At 41.3% G+C, this 21,855-nt stretch overlaps 2 protein-coding genes across 3 annotated transcripts in view; both read right to left on the reverse strand.

The window, feature by feature from the left end:
- Positions 1-3,088: 3,088 nt before the first annotated feature.
- Positions 3,089-14,316, reverse strand: dusp27 (dual specificity phosphatase 27). Its single transcript, XM_044187217.1, is given in 7 exon segments — positions 3,089-6,458; positions 8,220-8,437; positions 9,019-9,061; positions 9,064-9,249; positions 11,526-11,644; positions 12,236-12,375; positions 14,227-14,316. Coding segments are annotated over 6 exon segments (3,477 nt in total). The 5' UTR covers positions 12,352-12,375; positions 14,227-14,316; the 3' UTR covers positions 3,089-3,663.
- A 1,813-nt stretch (positions 14,317-16,129) lies between these two features.
- LOC122871817 (prolactin receptor-like) overlaps positions 16,130-21,855 on the reverse strand; it is a 41,905-nt gene continuing 36,179 nt past the window's right edge. For both annotated transcript variants that reach the window (XM_044187225.1, XM_044187224.1), the window contains 2 exons: positions 21,502-21,571; positions 16,130-20,921 (listed from right to left, as the gene is read on the reverse strand). In XM_044187225.1, the coding sequence (XP_044043160.1) occupies positions 20,271-20,921; positions 21,502-21,571 (721 nt within the window). In that variant the 3' untranslated portion in view covers positions 16,130-20,270. The remainder of the gene's footprint in view (positions 20,922-21,501; positions 21,572-21,855) is intronic.

The raw sequence follows: 21,855 nt of genomic DNA on the forward strand, positions 1-21,855 counted from the left end.
TGTCTTGTTCTTTCCTTTCTTCGTCTACCTCTTCTTCCTCCTTTTCTTTCTGTGCTCTGTCATCCTCACTTCCTTCCTTTATGAGCTCCTTTTCTTCTTTTCCCACTGCATCTTTTTCCTCTCGAGTTACCTTGTTTTTTTGTTGTTTATTCTCCACCTCTTCTTCATCTGATCTTTCTGTCTCTTTCTCCACTTCCCCCTCTACCTCTGCCATCCATCCAAGTTTGTTCGTAACCTCCTCATCGTCCTGTTTTAAACTGCCTACATCTCCGTCTGCCTCCTTCTCCCTTTCTTCTCCTTCTTTCTCGATCTTGTCCTCCTCTCCTTGTTCTTCTTCAACCTCATTTTCTAGCACCTGCTCTTCCTCTCTTCCTTCTATCTCTTCCTCTTGCTTCTCTACATTTTCCTCCCCTTTCTCCATCATTTCTGCCCTTTCGTCTTCTTTTTCTTCTATCTCACCTTTGTTTTTTCCTTTCTCCTCTTCCTCTTTTTCTACCTCACATACCCATTCTTCCTTCTGTTTTTCAATATTTGTTTGTTTCTCTACACATCCCCCATGTACCTCTTTTTGTTCCCCCACTTCTTCCTCCATGTTTGCCTTTTCTTCTGTGTCTCCTTCAATCTTCTCCTCCTCCGCCACCTTTTCTGTCCTCTCGTCTTCCTCTTCTCTTGCTTCTACCTGCTTTTCTGTCTCTTTTTCAACATTTCCATCATAGTTGACTGCTTTCTTTACTTCTTCCTCTTTTTCTCCTCGTTGCAAATCCTCATCCTCTTTTCCTTCTTCCTTTTCCTTTTTGCTCTCATCTTTATCTTTCCAGTCTTGAACCCGTTGATCTCCTCTTTCCTTTCCCACCTGCCCCTCTTTGTCTTCCTCCATTGTCACTTTATCCCTTGGTATTTCTTCATCTTGCACCTTTTTGTCATCTGCTTCTTGAACACTTTTCTCCTCACCTGATGCAGTCCCTTCAGTGTTGTCAGCCCCGTCCTCTCTTTTGACTTCAGACAACATCGGCTCCATCGTGTCCTCTACTGACCAATCTCCAAACAGCCCGACTGCCTGAATAACCCGAGAAACTATCGAATTTTCCTCCAGGACCAGACTGTCCAACATGTCTGCAGCTGTCCACCAACTCGCCATGATGTAGGAAATAAGAGAAAGCTGCTCTTTAACTGCTCAGTTTGAGGAATACGTCAAACAGAGTGAAAGAAATAAACCTAGCATTTGTCCCACCCAAGTTCAAACCACTTGTCCGTGTTATGAAAGCATTCACATTCACCCAGAAAGGATTTAATTAATGCTGATTGGCAGAAACGCAGCACACGTCATTTCTCAATCCACAGTCTGGTGACCTGAAGGCCACGTTTTCAGCCTCGGGTTTGTAATACTTTAATCTTTAAGGTATGATCTCTCTCCTTTACTAGACTCCTCCTCCCAGATTCTTACTTCGCTTAAAATAACCACCATGTGTACATTTTTAATTTAGTGGTGGAAGAAGTATTCACTTCCTTACTTAAAGTAAAAGTAGCAATATCACAGTGTAAAACTAGTCAAGTGAAAGTCCTGTATTTTAATTTCTACTTTAGTAAAAGTACAGATTTATTATCAGATAATATCATTATTATTTTGGCAACAAGATAAAAAAAAATACAGTATACACAGCATACATTGGAAGTACTCAATTAAGTACTACTACTTTAAAATTGAGTAAATGTACATAGTTTCCCTCCACCACTGGTAGAACTGGCCCTGGTATTAACGAATAGCTTTAATGTTTTATTAAAATAATGTGTTATAATAACAATTAAAGTGTTTTTTCTCTCTTTTTCAGTTACTGTTTATATTTAATTTATATACATGATGTGCATACATACTCTGTATATATGAGTTAAGTGAAATGTGCTCTATAAATGAAGTTTTGCTGTCTTGTTTTCTAGTATTATTATTTTTTTCTTCCTCTCCTCTTCCTTTCTCTCCTCTTCTTTCAGCTTGAAGATCAACATTCCCATAGTGGTTTATCCAACTGTGGTATGTTAGGCTTCACAATAAGCTGTAATGAGTGTTACAGTCTCACATTGACATTATGTCACCATTTCCCATCCTCACTGCAGTACACAGCTACATTCTTGTCCAAATATAGTGATTTCTTTAGAGGAGAAAACGATAAATTGTATAAATAATAGAAAACAAAATACTTAACATTTGACAGAAGCTCAATAATTCTTTATATTTTAGATAATTTAAATATTCATTTGAATGATACACATCTTCATGTGTTGTTTCCACAGCTGTTGGAGCAGTAAATAATTATCAGTAAATCACAATCCTTATTTTTCTGAAAACATCCCTCACATTTTCAAATCTCAAGATATCAGAAGCACGACCCCCAATGTCCATTAGATGGTGGTATAACGTTTGATGTCAGTGTCATGCAGAGTAATGAGCTTACAGCACACATCCACATACACATGACAACACAGCTGTTTCTAAAAACAAATCTTTCACAGTCATCTAACCAAAATTAGCAGAATGAGGAGTCACTTTTCCAGGAAATGCTCCTCTTGGTTTGTTACACAAGAAAAAAATAGCGGTTTTGACTTAAAATTCTCCGAAATGACACAGATAAAAACAGACTCTGCCACACTGAACCGTCAACTGTCTGTTGCATGTAGAAATATTGTTCAGTTTATAAAAAAGTAAGCTTACCACAACTGCATTGAAAAAGACTCAAATGTATAGAGCCATGGTTTAATCCACGTAATGTAATGAAAACAAGGAAGGATCCATTTAAATTTCTCTCTAAACATCATTTGCTGGCTCATCTCCCTCCTTATCCTATAATTTGATATTGACATATTTCTAAATTGTAATATAAAAATGACATTATTCACCTGTAAAGATATTTTACATTTGGAGCTATTTGTTGAATTATTTATTTATTATGTCCGTTCAGTTTGTCTGGTTTTGTACATTGTGATTTAGTGTTATGGTGTGTTGGACTGTGATTTTGAGTTGTTTGTCTTGGCCTCTGTTTTGATTAAGCTAATGGGGATCCTAACATATTAAATAAAAAAAAACAACAACCTTGAGTCATCATTTATCAGAACATTTATTGCAATAATAAAATAATATAATAGTACAAATGGGATTTGATTCGTTTTTCAGGAGTTTCACATCTTTTATGAAAATATGTTCTTAATGTGTTTTACAATCAGTTTTGCATTCAACGGTGATACAACCAAAACCTTAATTTTGGAATGAACTACTTATATTTAAAGTCATTATTAATAATACAGGCTCCAAACAGTCATCCTTATAAGATGTTGATGCATGATGAGTAGGCAAAAGTGCTTATTTTCCTGATATTGATATAAACTGGCTTTATTTCCAAATACGGACATCCACTATTCCAAAAAAGTGATTCCTACTAGTGTTTCTTTAACAATAGTGCATAACACAAGTCCTTAATCCACAACACTTGTTTCCAAAAGATTTTGCAAGTTTTGCAAGATGAGCCTCATAATATTTCTGAACCTTTTTGGGAAACAAATTCTTCAAATTTAAATTCCCCAATGAGTTATAAAGAGCTATCTTTGAACTAGCAGCAGCACAAAACTGGCACTTAACTCTTATCTTCTAAAACCTCCCTGCATCAGTAGTTTCTTCTAAGATTCACTTCTACTCTGTGATTTTGCTTCCTGCTGCGCCCTCCAAGCCGCGAGCACCTCGTCGTCTTCGGCCTCGGCGGCGGCCCGAGCTCTGATCCTCTGCCTGGTTTGGGCAATGAAGGTAGCAATGTCATCCTCCTCCTCCCCGCCGGCTTCCTCCCTCCTACTCCTCCTCCCTTCTGTCTCGCTGCTTTCATATCCCGAATGATGAGTGAACTTTCTCTTTGTGGAGAGGTCGTGGTAGGTCTCCGTCCCCTCGTCGCTCTCGTCGTAAGCGCCGTACGACCTCCCTGCACGGCTGTAGCTGTGGGATTGTGTGAACCCGTTGCAGGAATATTCTGCGTCTTCACTTGATAGATCCTCATGTAACCTTGACCTGTATCTGGATGTAACGCCATAAGTTTCCTCGTCTTCTTCATCGACAGCATAAGAAGCCCTGCGACTTGAGAAGTCGAATTCGGAAGCGGAGGCATCAAGATCGTCGTAGGGATCCTCTGATGGGCCAGCTTCTGCTCCGGAGGCCAGTTTCTTCGGAGGAGGCCTGACGCTTTTCAGCCAGTCGTCGATGCTGGTGTTCTTATCTTTCTCCAGTGCAGGCTTGAGATTCAGGCACCCAGAGAGGCCATAACTCCTCGTAAGTTTCTCCTTTTTCTTCCTTTCTTCAAGAAACTCCTCCTCTTTCTTCTTTCTCTCTTCCTCCTCGTCTTCGTCCTCCTTTGGTTTCTTTTTCTTGTAGAGGGTGCTGCGCTTGTTGTCCTCCAGGATCTTCTTCTTTTCGTAGGTAGCCATCTTGTCCCTCATCTCGGACTTGATCTCCTTGTCCATGGCATCCAGTTTACCCATGTTGACCTGGTCTTGGAAGAGGCTGTAAAGAGGGACACTGGTGGTGGTGATCTTGTTTTTCTTGGAGCCCAGGGTGGAGCCAAGGGTGGATCCCAGAGCAGAGCCTCTTCCAGTGAGACCAGAGATGCTGCTCGACCCGCCACCTGAGAGGACTGACGCTGGCCTGCCACGACCCTGCGACAGTGTGCTGGAATAAGAAGCGCCGCTCAACAAGGATGCTTTGTCATCGTCCATGCCCCTGCCTGAAATCATGCTTGTCGCACCGCCAAAGCTTAGCTCCGATCCAGCACGTGACGGAGGAGGCAGGCTCATCTCGCTTTGCTTCTGTTTGATTGTTTCAGAGACGACATTAGCGATCCAGTTTTGGATGCTGGCCAGATTGACCATTGGTTCACCTCCAGGGCCCTGGACAGCAGGAACTGGGAGGATGGGAGGAACCGGTGTCATGGGATTAACTGGGACTGCAGATTGTGCTGATCTTGTACTGCGAGCCTGCGAAACTGAAGATATGACAGATGACCTGCCGCTGAGCATGGACATGTTGTCATCATTGGCGACGCCTGTGACTCCGGCGCCAGCCCAGAAGGCGGAGAGAGGTATTGTACCTCCGCTGATGCAGCTCTCAGTCTCCCAGCCACACATGGACTGACTCTCTTCTAAAGTTTTCTTTGAACGCTCCAGGAGCTCCTCACGTCTTTGCCTTCGTTTAATGGTTGCAGAGTCCTCACCCCGACTCATCTCCAAAATCTCATCCGTGTTCTCCTCCCCGAAACGCTTCTGCTGCCTCAGCTTCCACGACTGATATGCTGTCAGGTTGACATCTTGGAAGGATGGGGCCCTGGCTTCTCCCTCGCTGTCACCTTTCTCTCCATCTCCTACAGAACTTTTCTCTCCATCCTCTCGATCTTTCTTGTTCCAGCCAAACTGGATCCTCTTGACACGCCAACGCTCCAAAGGCGTCATCTTCTCCTTGTTCTTCTGGCAAAAGTTGTACATGGAGCTGGTGTCAGAGAGGATACTCTCCACTTCATCATCAATCTTCTTCTTTCCTCCTTCTCCACCTTCTGTAGCGGTGCTCTCGCTACCTTCGTCGTCCTCTTTCTTGCGGTAGCGAGCAGCAGCTTGTTCCTCGATTTCCCTCAACCGCTGTTTCCAAAGATCAGAGTAACTTGTGCAGCTGGAGGTGGACATTGCGTCTGAGGGTGGACGTCTGTTGCGACGCTTCAACCGCTCTTTCACAGCTCGTACGTCCTCGCTGGTGACACTTTCCACATCGGCGTCTACACCTTCCTTCGTCTTCTTTGGTCGGCCCTCGGCGAGAGATTCCCCGTCCTCGCCATCGCTGTTCAGCTGCGCCTCCCACCAGTCGTCGCTCTGGTATTTCTCGTTCCTCCGCTGCCACTCGCGGATCATGTTGTCTAGACCGTCCTCGTCGTCACCGTCTTCTCTGCCCTCCTGCTCAGGTAGGACCACCTCTTCTTGAATGTGGATCGACCCCTGGTTGTCCAGCCCGTTCTGCGCTCTGATCAGTCCACTCCTGAGTGCAGCAGCAGCTGCAGAGGAGGCGACGCTGCTCATCACACTTTCTCCATCCTCCTCCTCTTCCATCATGATGGAGTGCGCTTTCACCTCGATCATACTCTGCTCTTCCTCTTTATCAGTATCATCATCGTCGTCATCCCCGCCCTCACCGAAGATGCAAGCACGTGTGCGGGCATCAATAACAGAGCACTGGCTGAGAGTGTCGTCATCATCGTCGCGCTCCTCCATCAGGTTCTCGTTGAGCTCGCGCAGCTGCTTCAGGAAGCCTTCGTTGGGGTTGATGGCACGCTTTTTCCTCATGGAAGTCAGGGCCTCCATGATGCTCATGTGTTGGAAGATCATCAGGTAGCACGCCACCAGGACAGCAGAGCGACTGACACCCATCATGGAAACCACAAGAACCTTGCCTGCAAGAAAACAAAACAGTGATTATAGCCTAACCGATACTGGATTGTTGAGGCCATTACTGATATTTATATTGAATGTTTACATAAACACACAAACGAATATTTAGTTGATGAAGTATGGAGCACACAGTTATCATTAGAGCTTTTTAATAAGGTTGCACACACACATATTAAAATATATTTTATAAAGTTCCCCCCTAAATTTGGTTATTAAAGAGTAAAGACCAAGATATGTGCTGAGCTACAACTAAAGTTGAAAGTTAAACTTGTCAGTGCTCTCTGGCTGGCAAACTATGTAACGGCGACACCGTTACTAAATGTACTGGTTCGGGCTCTTATTGCAATCGTAAAATATTCCACAGATCAAAACAAAAACTCTCGACAGAAGTTGAAAATAAAACATATGATGTAAATTTGTGGGAATAAATTCAATCTACTGCTCCTCTGTTAAGGAAGCAATAAAAATGATTTTGATTTGTGCTACTCACAAATAAAAATGACATCTGGCTTCACAGCTGGCAGTGAAATTGTTCTAAGAATTTCACTTTATGAATCAGATGCGGTAACAATGAATAAGAGACAGCCAACACTGTGAAAGTTACATGATCCTCTTCCAGGAACACAGATGAACTTGATGTGGTCCATAAAACATTTCTCAGAAACTGTGATGTTGGGTAAGTGTGGAGATGTTTCAGGTCAGCTGTTTGGGATCTTTTTATTGTGTCACTGTCGACCTCCACCCAGGGACATACAGATAAAAAAATTAGCTTTTGGCTAAATCTGCTGAAATGAATGTGTTGTCCCTGTTAAGTAAACAATAAAATAAATCAATAAATAAACCCCCCTGTGAGCTGCAGAGCAGAAACACCACAGTAATGAAGACAAAATACAACGATTCTGGAGACGGAGGGAATAATTTACAGAATATCGGAGACGATGTTCTGATTTTGAGGCCCACAATTAAATAATACAGAAGGGTATGTCGTTAAATGTGAGCAGATATAGGAATGACATAATAAGGAGAAGAAGTAGATGTGACTGAATGTTTAACTGATGGAGTAAATTATCACACGGATGAGTAATTAAATAAAGAAGTTGGTGATCCCATTTCTCATCTTTACTTTAATACAGCTAAAGTCATTATTAGTCATTGATGAATTTATTACCATTAATATTGTTTTCTTTTTTGCTAATAACCTTTGTAATATGTGTTTCTTTCTTTTTTAATGTAAATATTTATGTATGTGACAGTTTCAGTTTCTTTTCCTTTTTTTAGCTTTTAAAGCAGAAATTATTTATATTTTGATTATGTAAGATTACAGAAATAATGCAGTGTAAATAATTGAAAATTCCCTTGTCTCTTGCAATAAAGTACATAAAAAAGGTTTTAAAAAATGGATCCTCAAAGAGAAACTTTATTATTGCTTATGTACTGCGGGTGGAGGAGAAATTAAATAAATAAATAAAAATAATACAGGAAATCTATGCATATAAAAATATCAGTGATCTCAGTCAAATTAAAAGTTTCTTTTGTCTAATTGTGAAATAAAATGTCTTATTAGAATAATTAGTGTTCAGTGATTCATTTCTAAATGTTTGTGTCTTTTTGAGTATCAAAAACACAGAGTGTACATTCTGATTCAATAATTAAACATTTCATCATCATCATCATCATCATCATCATCATCATAAGGAAACAGAAAAGAAAGATAATGGAGACAAAAACACTGTGGAGGGCAGACAAAACAAACCATCTCTCACCCTTGTGTGTCAGCAGAGCCTCGTCCAAGAATTCGGCGGTGGGCCGAAAGTGCACCGAGATGTCGGCGTCGGAGAAGTCGTCCACCTCGATGCCCATGTACTGGATGTTCATGCCGGCATAGAAAGACTCGCCCGTGTAGACCCCGGTGCCGTGAGCGGTGTTAAGGATGTGGGTGATGCCCATGCGCTTCAGACGAACCTTGTTGACCGCAACTGATCTGAAAAATAAAAATAATCCTAAACTGACGAGCAAACAAGTCCTGCTGTCTTAATACACATGAAATTACACATCCAAACTTATCAGCTGCTTTTGGGATTCAAACCAGCAAATTTCTAGCAAGAATTTAAAAAAACACCTTTACAGAAAATAACAGCTAAACAACATTTTAAGACCATCTTGCTCTCTAAAGTGGATGTATTTCCTGCAACATGTTGCAGCTGGGTGAGGAGGAATCAAATGTGCAAACCAATGAGATATCACTGAGCATGGAAATTCATTTTTGACCAGTCAAGGCCCACTTAACTAGCTTGTACTGAAGCTTTCAACCCTAACACATGGTCTTCATCAGCTAATAGTTTGCTCAGTTGTCGTGGAACAGAGCAAAACAAATTCCACCCACCGATAAAGACTGTTTCATTTGGTTGAAAGCTGCAGAACAAGCTAGTAAGTGGACATTTAGTGGAAATTGCTTTGTTGAACTGCTGTTTCTAAGGTCAAGAATTAACTTTGAAGGTTTTCATTAGATGCTGTTTGCTCACTGTGAATATTTCAGTTAAAACGTGACCCGCAGAGACTCACTTCTCGGCTATGAAGATGTTGGGCCACACCTCGTCCACGGGTTTACGGGAGCCTCCAGGCGGTCCTGCACCATGGCCCTCTGGATGTCCAGCACGCAGGGGGTGTTGTAGGGGCTGCGGTCATCAATCATGTCCTTGACCCGGTTGTAGAGGTCTTCCACCATCAGCTGCTCAGCGGTTTCCAGCATGGACTCTGGGATGGACTCGGTGCGCGTGCCGCGAGGTGGCAGCTCTGAGGAGGAGAGACAGTTTGTAATAATGATGACGTGGATGTGACCAACTTTGAAGGATTTATTAGTTGCTATACCACTGCGGTAAATTATAAAGGGTTTGGAAATCAAGAATTAAATGATACAACAAGAGCGAATTGATTGTTGGGCCGACTGTGGCTGAATGTTGGCACACTCGGCTGTGGTCCGCCAACAAATGTGAGCCAGCCCTGGTCCATATCTGGCTGGGCTTTGAGAGTGCAGACCAGGACCAGTTTGGGCTGAGAATAAACTCCAGTTAGCTGCACTTTGGCCAGTTTTGGGCAAGAAATCCCAAACCTGCTCAGAAAACTGGAAACAACGGCACGGACACCATCTGCTGTGGAAGACAGCAAGATGTGGATTAAAGCACTGGAAAAAGTTGATAGTCATTTTCTTGACTTAGTCTGGCCCCAAATAACCCAAATAAGCACCTCTAAGCCTCCATTATGGCAGAAAAGACAATCTTCCCCGGGAATAACTGTTGTAATACACTGTCTGACTGACCCCTGTAGACTTTTAGCTCCCTGTGGGAATAAAACCCCTGCATGTGGTCATCCTAAAGGACAAACTGCATGAAGGTACATACAGATAGTTCAAAAAGACTGAGGCGTGCATATTAAAACACACATGTTCTCCATTTCTGCGAATGCTGTGAAGTTACACAACTTCAAAACAAAACCTCATTAATGCAGAAACCGGTTGCCACAGCTGTGTTCATCAGGGACCATCGTCCCTGCAGATGAAACACGCCTCGTCCATTAAGCTGCCACTAATGTGATGAAACGTCACAGGAGCTGCTATGTGAGGTGTCATATGAGCTAATTTTCTCAATCAGTGCGATTCTGCTCCTCCATTGAGAACGTCTCCGTCTCTGCGTCTGGTAATGAGCTGAAGGAATGAAACATGGACTCACTGTTATTGAAGAGGATTTGACCAAATTAGAGTTGTTGAATGTGGACTTCATTATGAGGAGTGAAGATGAGCCAGATTCTCATGAAAACTGTGTGAACCTGATCTGATATCTGTCTGGTCCTCCTCTATCTTGCACAAAATGAAGCCTGAACCAGAACTTATCTGACTTTTGCAAATTGCTGGATCGATTAATCAGTGGAGAGAGATTAAGCCAATTAAGGTTTTTGCAATTTATTCATAGTTAAAAAATCCATTACAGCTTCTGGAATGACAGAATTGCTTATTTTCCCTGTTTCATATCAGCGTCAATTAAAAACCTAAAAAACAATAAAAGAAATTAAGCAGTTCGACGACAGCTCTGGTGGACATTTGTCATTATTTCTGACACTTTAGACATTTCATAACTAATTGATAATTAAAATAACAGCTGCGGCTCTAGAATTGAATCTAATTTCATGGACTGTAAACAAACAGATCTCGAAGAGGTTCAAGCCTGTCAGCTAATCAGTCTGATAACAGTCCGACCTGTTTAGGGTTGGGTATTGAACCGTAACACGTTTTTTGGTATTGTTGGCATCAAATGTCTGGTCAGATTCATAATTGTGTTCTTCCTTGATCAGATAGTTCCTGATTTAAGTCATCATTTAGCCAATTTTAGGCTGTATTTTATTTGAAAATGCTTTATTAAACTGTTAGGAGGCCCCTGGCCCCTGAAAGTGCAGTGCACACAATGACCTAAAACAGCCAGTACTCCTGTGCTGAAACAACACACCCTGACTCCAGACTGCCTGTGTGTCAGTTACTCTGCTAGTTTGATTTAAAACAGTTTTATGTAGCAATAGACGCCACCTGAGCACAAAATAAACTGACAGAAGGTCTTTAAACTAGAGTTTGACACAGTGCTGCTCTGCAAGACAGGGCCATAGCATAAAGTTATATTGCAGGACATGCTAGTAAGCCGATACGGTACTTTAGTGCAAATTCTCTAATTAGCAATTAAGTAAAAGTGGCCCAGGGGCTTTTGGGGCTTCTGCAAGTCTGGGGCTATTGACTAACCAACTAATCAAACATTTGGACAACTGCACTCTAAAATGTAGTCTCAGCTCATGGAGACAAACAGATCTCAAAGGGGTTCATGTATTCTGAGTTTCTCTCACTGTATGGTTTGATTATATAACTACCTATGAAATACAGCTGAGAGCAGCTGCTTGCTAAGAATCACCACACAAATACCTCAACAGCAACAACAAAACACGAGCTCAAAATACTTTGAGAAGCAGACTTTAGGAGAAGCAATACAAGCTGTCGTTGTTGCAGTGCTGTCTGTCCTCATCACCTGTCTCACCCTCGTTGATGATCTTCTTCGCAGCGATGGCTGATGAGAGGTGGATGGGCTCCATGAAGATGCTGGCAGCATCAGAGCCGGAGATCCCGGAGAACCTGGACTCTGACGCCATGGAGAAACTGACACGGAGGAAAATGTGTTAATGTTCATGTTGCTGTTATTGTGTGCTGTCCAAATGTTTGGACACATTATATTTTGATGCTTTAGCAACGTTGTTTTTGAAACTTTCATGCCAATAAAGCCCTTTGAATTGGAAAAGTATCTATATGAACTATAAGTAATCATGAATAACATTTCTTTTCTTTTTTAAAAACACTTTATTGCAAGAGTGCACAAGGTGAATGTCTGATTGGTTACAGTACATACTAGGCTACAAGAGAACTTAAAAAAAAAAGTAATGACAGAAAATGTTTATTTATTTTATTTGGATTTGCGTTATAATAAAAAAAATGACAGTTTATGTCAAATAGGCCACAACTACAATAATGTGGAATGAAATAAAACAGAAACAGAAAATTGAGATTTTTTTCTGGACCAGATTTGTTGAAAATTGGATTCAATTTGTGCTGAAAAATGAAAAATATTCATCTTCATCAGGGAAAAAGTGCAGCTGTGCAGCAGCTGAAATGTGCTTTACATGTTCATGTTAAACAGTAACTCATGTTGGAGTGAGTCTGTAAACCTGCTGTGTTTGCAGCTCGGTCTCCTACCTGGGGGACGGACAGCGGAGGTAATGAGACTGGACTCCTCGGACGCTCCTCTCCTCCTCCTCTCCCCCAGGGACTGTCTGATCATCGCGCTCCCCGCTCTCATTGGAGGACGCCATGGCAACCAAGATCCCTCCTTCCTGCTGATAAAATAAACACTTTAATTCATGTTAACTTTGACACATTTTGTCGTTTAATTTGGATTTGTGCATCGATGGGATGAAGTTTCTTGGTTTGTCAGATATCAAATTCACTGGATGAGACAAAAACACACATTCCTGTCTGGTTATTTTATCCATTCACAGTTTCTGTTTCGGTTTTCCAGAAAGTTTACGATACAATATATTCTTATTAATGAGTTCAACATCTCTTCACTGGGTTTGAATGTTAGATTGAACTTCATTTTGCAAAGTTACAAAGAGGAGCAGAATTAAAGGCACATATTAGCAAAACAGAGACTTTAAGAAGAGAATGGTGGAGCTATCTATGACAGGAACTTTATATATATATATATTTTAAATCATCTGCTACTGTTACTGTAGGTATTTGACGTCTTGTATGATTTGTACAATCTTACCTAGAAGTTAAAAACCAAACAACAACACAGATACACTTACGGTGCTATATAAATAAAGCTGAGTTGAGTTAACTTTGTACAGTCAGATTTTTATATTGAATTGGAAATATTCCCCATGTGCTGAACGGATGTAAGTGCTGCCTGTCAGTTATGCAATGTACACAGCGGGACGTGATAAATTAGACTGAAGTCAGACATAGAGGAAAGAAAGAAAAGTGGAGGAGAAAGAACGAAAGAAAGACACATTCGTCACGTGCTACAGCCAATCTGAATTCATGAAAAATATAAAAACTCTATCAAAGAACTGGCAGGAACTATAAAGCAAATGGACCAAATAACAGGTATTACACAGGAAACATGGGATATAATGGCTTTGAAACACGACCTCGAGAGGGGAAAGAGCTGCTTTGCATAGCACGTAAAATACAAACAGGGATGCACGACCTAATGTTCAAACAAATTAATCTATGAATCATACTCAAAGTATGAGCTTTCATAACTTCAGAAGAGCCGAGATCACAAGCAGGACTACGTAACCACCATGTTGGAGGCTCTGTGGTGACCTGAAGGCAAACCAGACTCGTGTGTTCTGGAGGAAACTAAAGCCTTTCTGGGAAAAATACAACATCCCAAACATCTGTACTGCGATGTCCCGAGGGAACACCGAGGACGCTTCACAAGGAAGACACCTGGCAATGGAAGTGGTGTGAAGTAGATCCTCCAGGCCGAAAACCAGTTGACATATCTTTTGAGGGTTAAAGGAAGAGTTTGACATGTTGGGGAATAGAGAGGGATCAATATGTATACCGACAACCTTTTCTGAGTGGTTACGTGCTGGACTATTTCTTGAAGTGTCGGCTGCAATCCAAGAAGTAGTCCAGCACATAACCCCCCGCAAACAAGCAAGCTGTCGTTTTTACACTTCAGTTTTTGTAGAGATTCAACAAGAGACAGAGCCAGGTTAGCTGTTTCCCCCTGTTTCCAGTCTTTATGCTAAGCTAAGCTAACCAGCTGCTGGCTGCAGCTTCATATTCACCAGACAGACATGAGAGTGGTATCAATCTTTTCGTCTAATTCTCAGCAAGAAAGTGAATAACTTTACTTTAAGTATATAAAAAAAAGAAAAATATCAAAAATCTACAAGGTTTTCAAACTGATGTTGCTGTAGTGTGTGTGTGTGTGTGATATGAGGCGGATCTATTTTTAACCAGAGCAACAGCTGCGTCAGAGCCTGTCAGGCCTGAGATCAGCAGCACACTTGAAAGGCCACACAGCTTCAAGCTTTAAAAAACAAGCAGACCATCAACACTTTTCAGAAGTGAGAAAACTCACAAGAATAGAAAACAGCTCTCCGGCTTTATAGAAAACACCACCTCTGTGTGTGTGTGTGTGTGTGTGTGTGTGTGTGTTTTCTTACCTCGGTGGTCAGTCACAGTGTCTGAAGGAGGTCGTCTGAAGCTGACGGTGGCCAGACTGACACAGGCTCCTAAAGTTAGAGAGAGCCCCCACCCAAGTCCTCCCCCAGCCCCCACCCAAGTCCTCCCCCAGCAGGCCTGCAGAGCCCCGGACACCCGACACCAGAGCTGCAGGTAACGGAGTACATTTACTCCAGTAAAACTGCAGTTACAGACAGTTTAGAGGCTCTGGTACTTTACTGGAGTATTTCTTTCTGTTTAGAAAGAATTATTAGAGACATTTATCAGAATACATTTTAGATTTTACATTCAATATAAGATCTTTCTGTCCTTCCCTATTTCCTCTTTGTCTTTTCCTGAATTCCCTTTTCCGTTCTTACCCTATTTTAGCCCACTTAATGTCACTACTTCTATTCTTCTTTCTGTCTTGAAGCTTGAAGTATTAAAAATGGCATCTGAAAAACTCTAATGGTAAGTAAAGTAAGTCTCAGTTGCAGTGTGATTTGTGTGCTTTGGTGAACTGAGACACGTAGGACACGTTTGGTCTATAAAATGTCAATAAATAGTAAAAATCACCCATCAGAAGCTCCAAGCTGACGTCAAATGTTTTGTCTAACAGTCCAAAACCCAAAGATATTCAGTTTACTGTCATAGCAAACTAGAAAACTAAAAATGACTTATATAATTAATCAGTTTCAAATTTTTCTGTTAACTAATGGATTCATCCTTTTCTTCCTTCTATCTTTACTTCGGCCCTTTTTCGGCTCTTTTCGTCTGTTGGAAGGATTGAAAATGAGGCAGAAAGTGTTCAGATTTGTCGTGAGATGGAAAAAGTGAAGTTTTATTTTGTTAAGTATACCTTTTATGAAATGTGTGGATATATATGTACATAATTATATGTATTTGTATATGACGTAGGCATCATATTGCAGCCTTTATCTTGTAACATGGGAAGGAGTCTCCTGTTTTATTATTTATATTATTAATGTGTTTATGTCTTGTATTGCTTCCTAATAAATATCTAAAAAGAATAATCCACAGATCTTGTGATTTGTGTGATTTGGTGAACTGACTCTTTAATGTAATGTAGAAATAAACTGGCTGAGTTCACAGTGGCTGCATGTTGTGATGTAAAGAAAGTATTTATTTACAGATAAATAAGTACACATTTTCCAGGAGCTAAAGCTCTGCTGACCCTCTGCAGAATTAATACCACAATCTGTTCAACTACACAAGACTGTTAAGTAGCTTCTGTGCTAACCACAGTTCACTTTCATTTTTACTTTTTGTTAACGTTTGTCTTTGCAATGGACAACACAGGAACAACTTTGTCCTCGGAGCTTGAACGCTGCTTGTGTGTTTATCTAAAGTCAGCTGACAATCAACTTGGCTATTTATAACCTCAGAATGCGGCTAATTTAAGTCACACGGTCACACACACACACATTGTTTATTCGTAATAAAAGACTTACAAATGTCAGGGAGGTTTGACTGATTAGCTTTTTTAGGTCAATAGATCATCAAGTGCCGTTTGAGTTTATATTAATTATTTTTAGACATGACCATTTAAATTCTGATAAATTCCCATTATTGACTGTTTCCATCAGATAAGAAACAGCATTTTAACCTGATAAATTCCCTAAATGAGCAATTAACTACATTGTACAGACTTTCATTGCGTGTTTTCCTTCTTTTCCAGGCGCTTATGAGCATGTTCATTTCCTGAGAGATATTTTTTACTTTGTTGTATTTTAAGGGTGTAGCAGCAGATTAGAAAAGAGAAACTTTACCATCTCAACTTTTACTTACTGAAACTGATTTAACTACTTCTGTATTTTTATCTGTGCCTGTGTGTGTGTGTGTGTGTGTGTGTGTGTGTGTTCTCTAGAAACAAATACAGAGGGGGAATATGAACAGACTTTATTTGCTATAATAGAAAAGTGCTTTCAGCAGACAACAAATCTTTAACAACAAAATGCTTCAGAATCCAACGTAGAGAAAAAACAAATAGCCACTTGATGCTTTGTGTTGCATTTACAAAAGTTATTGTATGTAATAACTTTTGGGAATGGAGAATAAAACAAATTTTTATATCTTTGATCGCCTTATTGATATCTTAGTATGTACAAGCAGTAAACATGATTTGTTCTTGGTTACGTTTTCTCATCTGGTCATACTGTGGTAAATATTTCTCTGTCAAGCAGCAAATATAGTGCAAAATACTGCAAATTTGACATTTCCTTCTTTAAACCGGAGAAAACCTGCTGCGGCTAGCAACCTACACAATAAAAAAACGCTATCAATGCCAACAGGCCATTTTTTGGGGGACACTTTCTAATTTGGAAGAAAAACACAACATAAAGATAAATTACTTTTAGCTATTTTTCCTCAGTAGCCTGATAGTCTTCCTGACTTCAACCAAGGGGGACAGTTAGCCACAAGCTAACTAGCAAGAATACTATCAGCGGCCATTTGGTAACGCTTCGGCCCAGTGAGTTTTTAACATCAATCATCTGATAATTATGGATTACATTTGTCTTTATATTGAACATACCAGCAAACATCTTCTCTGCTAATGTCTTTCAGTCTGTTCATTTGACGTTTAGGTAACCAAAACCCGTTTTTTTGTTTGTTTGTTTTTTAAAAGGTGAAAGAAAGATGGTTACTAAAAATGCCAATGCTTGACTGCTAGCATGAGACAACAGACTTCACTGATCCGCCCAGCAGCCCGAACTCTGAATATAATTTGTAGGAGAAACATTTTACACAACTCAAAAAGTTGTGTGTATAAGTGATAAACATGTTTAAGCTGCCTTTTCACTTTTTATTGCATCGAATCCAAAGTGCTTTTGTCTGACAAGAACAAAGTTTCATGTTGAAATGAAACCTTGTTTAGTGGTTTTGTCACGATAAAAACACTGAGCAGGTTTTATACTTCCATACTCTTAATCATGAACCATTTTCCTCACATGAAAGCATTTCCAGGCGTGTAGAGTGGCACGTTGGCTGGTCAAGACATCTGCTGAGATTTCAACACGATAGAGTAGGAATAGCGAACAAATACTGCTCTGTGGGGAAATAAAAAGGCACACACAGGCACAAAAATAGATAACAGCACGACATCTAACGGAAACATCAATGAGAAAAACAGTGACGGCACAACGTTAACTGCTGTTCCCAGTATCAGAGGTGAGGGTGGAGGATGTGCAGTGCAGCTTACGACAAGTGTTTTATAGTTAGTGGTCTACTTTTTTTAAGTCCATCAGGGTATTGCTTTTGATTGATCCCTGATTAGCACGTTAATCCACCTCTGAACAATTTGATAAATGGTGCAGCTTCACACCCAGTCAGACCGCACTGTGGTTACAGTATTTAGTCCAAAATCATTGTGATGCCCAACTGCTGGTGTTTAAAATCAAGTACCCAACTGGTTAAATGCTAGTGGCTCGTCTTTGGTGCTTCTGGTATTTTAGCCAACAAGTGAAACTGGAAATTTTCAGGTTTACCAGCGGGAAGATACACTAAAACTGCCAAAACAAAAGAAGATGTCCATGACACCAGAGTTTCCAGTACAAGTCACTGGGGGAAGTTTGCTGTCGAATGCGAGTACGGTTGGGATAAAGGGTCAGGATCTCCAAGTCTGAGACCAAAAATGGTGGATTTCCCAGTTTGATAACATGAGAGGCATCACATTAATTTGGATTACTCTTAAATATCCTTCTTCTGCCACCTCCTCTTTGTTAACTCCTCAGAAATCCAAGGACAGGAGGAGGGAGTTCTCTTATTTTGGCCGAATGGTGACTTCTAAATGCTGGTTCTTGTTGCTCCGCTTGTAATGCAAAATACATTACTTCCATTTAAGGAGAAAAGAAGAAGAAGCCATTCAGCATCTCTATAATATTCAAAATACTTTTTGTAATAGTGTTAAAGTGGTCATATTATGCTTTTTGACATTCTTCCCTTTCCTATATTGCAAAGTCCACCCCAAAGGGAGTTACCGTCTCCCACAGAAAACTCTGCTCCTGAACTGCCTGAAAACCGCTCGATTGTAGTCCAGCCTTTACTTCCGTAACACATCTACGTCACTATGTCACACGCGTCATAATGCACACGAATCGAGCAGTTTCCACAAGTACACCTAAATATGAAATTAAAATAACGTTAGATACCCTCCAGGCAGCCAATGGGCGTAAAGTTGTTACTGTGATGTAGAGAGAGTGCTCAGTTAAAACGTTACCTATGACAGATAAATTAGTTACAAATGAATAACTTACCACTCTGAACTTGCTCCAGTCTCTGTTGTGGAGCTGGTTCGGGTTGTACGGCTGGACCGAAGCCATAGTAACCGGCTGAAGCGGGTTTGTTTTGGATCACACTACCTTGCTCGTTAGGACCCGCCCTACTCTGCTTCTGATTGGCTAGTAGTCCTTACTTCGGTACTGCACATGTGCAACTCCCAACAAAGATCGAATAAAAGTGGGACGCCTCACTCGGGAGCTAAAACTCAAGACGAGAGGTGCTGCAGCAATGTGCAGTGTGAGCAAAAACATGGTGTTTTTTGAAAATTAAACCACGTAAACCTATTCTAGTACAACCCCAAAATAAAATTATGAACCTGAAAATGAGCATAATATGACCACTTTAAATTTGTTAAACAGGACTCAAGTGATCCATTAGAAAAATATACGGTCAGAGGGGCCCGCTTCTTCCTGTACCTTGTTTGTTCTCTGGAACATAAAGAGAGTTTGGAGAGTTCAGGAAACAACACAATGACTGACAGATACAATATATTACAACAGTGGTAGAAAAGTTTGTTAAACCACCTGAGTATGATGAACAGAAAACAACAGATATTCTGCAACAGGAGCTTAAATTCACAGTTTACATCTAGTTAGTTTGTTTATTCCTGACCTCTTTAAAACAAGTTTTTGGGATAAATCTGTTGAAGATCACCATATTGGACTACAGATTATGTGCAAGACAGTAGGTTTCTCCTCTAAATCTCCACGTATTGGGCAAAATGCTGAAGGATGAGACAGGAAAGTGAGTGACTGGATAAAGATAACGTGACAGATTCAGAGTGAGACAGTGTCTTCACATGCAGATTAATATTCCACTCATGTTCAGGATAATGAAATATTCCCTTAATGAGTTGGTGCATGTATATTAATGGAATACGCCCATACCCTGAATATGAAAATCGTGTGAAAACTAGCTGGGATATGGTGATATTAACAGGTATTTCCTAGCATATAAAGAACAACATCTGGTTTATATTTGAGTTTGTTTGACAGCACAACTGTTTCTGTAGTCCAAACATTAAAACACAGCAGGAAACGTAAAGAATGTGCAAAGAAGCTTATTGTCTTGTGTAAAATGCCATATCCCAACTAGGACGAGGCTAATATCTGCAACATTAATGCATATAAACACACTAACAGAGAAAAAAGAAAGAGGGTCTGAATGCTAAATGAAACCAGTAGTTAATCTCTCTCTTCCAGACCTGAAACAACCCGAGATTTTTTATTTCTTTTTCCTGAGAAAGACATCCTGAATGTGAAGCTTTGCAGAGACGACCACGGTACGGGAGAAACAGCACGCGGTGATGTGGTATTTATGTTATTGTTCTTGTTTATTTAATTTAAAACTGCACGAGGCAACTTCATACTCTCCTCAAGGTTGATGGACTTCATTACCCATAAATCATGTAATGTGACCAGCTTGTTCTGGGTGGAGCGCTTGTTTCCGATTTCGCTCTTAAGGTGGTTTGGTCCCCTAAAGGATAACAGTTTCTGGTCAGGTGACCACAGTTACCAAAAACAGAAAGAAGTTGAGGTCCAGGGGAACTTTTCCGAAGAAAAACTTGCTGTTCATTGCACCAGAAATTATGTTTCGTAGAGTCTGCATTGTTTTTTTTTGGTCCACAGAACATCGTCGTGCGTCAAACCAGCAGGTTACAGCAGATTCTCACGTGAACATGGCAACAGTCGCCATGTTTAGCACGTTCACCAGTTTTCACAGTATTTGTGTTTTCGTGGATCTCTGTTCAGCCCTTGTTATCAACAGCAACAGGCAGCAGAGGGTCAGCCGCCTCGCTCCTCTCAGCCTCGCCGCCATCTTTCAGCCGGTTCATCACGTTTGTCCTGGCGTGGTAGACGGCTAGTTTCTTCTTCTTCTCCTCCTCCTCCTCCTCCCCTGCATCTAAATTGATCGGCGGCAGGCACGGCACCAGATGCACCTCGCCGCTTTCATTCATGAGCTGGACGCAGGTGTAGAAATCCTGCGGCGAGCGTTTGGTGGTGGCAGCGGTGGCGACAGGAGCAGGGACAGCGTTGGTAAGGCCGGGATGTCCCATCACGCTGTACTCCGTCCCCGGCAGCGAAACGATCTCTGGCCTCGGCCACAGGGAAGGCACGTTCAGAGACGGGGTGAACGCTTCAGGAGGCGAGGAGCAGTAGGGCGACACGTACGATGACGGGTTTTGGGTTGTGAACTGATGATGTGGCGTCAGGTCACACGGAACCATTAAGGCGTCCTTCTCCCTGTCCGTCGGGTCGGCCGGGTCGCTGCAGCCCTTCGGCGTGGTGAGATAGACGTCGTCAGCGTTGACCTGGTGCCAAACCTCCTCAGTGTACCTCGGAGGTTTGTAGCTGTGGAAGTTACTGAGGTGACGGTTGATTTCGTCCAAGTTCCCGTTCTGGGAATGGAAGTGAGAGGTGGGAGGTATGGAAAAGAGGGAGAGGAAGGAGAGAAGAAAAGATAGAAATGAAGGGAAGGAGGGCAGAGTGAAGGGAGGGGAAAATGGAGGGGAACAGGCAGGCAGACAAAGAGCATAAACGAAAAGATAAAAGAAAAGGAGGGGTAAAGAAGGGCGGTGCAAGAAAAAGGGAAAGACGTAGGAGAGATGAAAAAGGGGGAGAGAAAGAAGAAAATTTGAATAAAATGTACAAGAGAAGGAAGGATAGTACGAAGAGAGAAAGACAAAAACAAAAGAGAGCAGGCAAAAGGTAGGAGGAAGAGAGGACAAAAGGAGCGTAATACACAAGATGGAGAGAAATTAAAGGGAAAAGGGGGAAGAATTAGGGAGAAGAGTAAGAAATGAAATGAGAGAAGGGAGAGAAAGGAAGGAAGGAAGCAGGTAAGAGAGCAGACAAAGACAGATGGAAGAACGAAGGAGGGAAATAAAGAAACGGAAATACAAGGTCAGAAGAAATAATTACCACATGACCCTGAAAACACTGTATCTGTGTGTGTGTGTGTGTGTGTGTGTGAGAGACCTTCAAGAGCAGCGGGTCGATGCCGATGATCCGCGGTTTTGGAATGGGCGGCAGGAAGTAGTCTTTTATTCTGAAGGGGAACAGATAAAGAGACAAAGTCTGAAAGGGCAGCGCACAAACACACACACACACACACACACACACACACACACACACTAGTCATGTGCCGTACAATAAGAACCTGTTAATTACTTAAGCTTATCTGTATACGAACTCATTTCTGCAATGCAACACAGCAATCAGTAACGTTATTAGCAACACCTGTTTGTTTTTCTTTCATTATTGTAATAATGTGCAAACCATTTGTTGTATTTTATTAACACTGTCAACCTGCTTTGGCAATGCTGTACTTTA

Source organism: Siniperca chuatsi, linkage group LG24 (genome assembly GCF_020085105.1).
Source record: "Siniperca chuatsi isolate FFG_IHB_CAS linkage group LG24, ASM2008510v1, whole genome shotgun sequence".
NCBI classification, from domain to species: Eukaryota; Metazoa; Chordata; class Actinopteri; order Centrarchiformes; family Sinipercidae; genus Siniperca; species Siniperca chuatsi.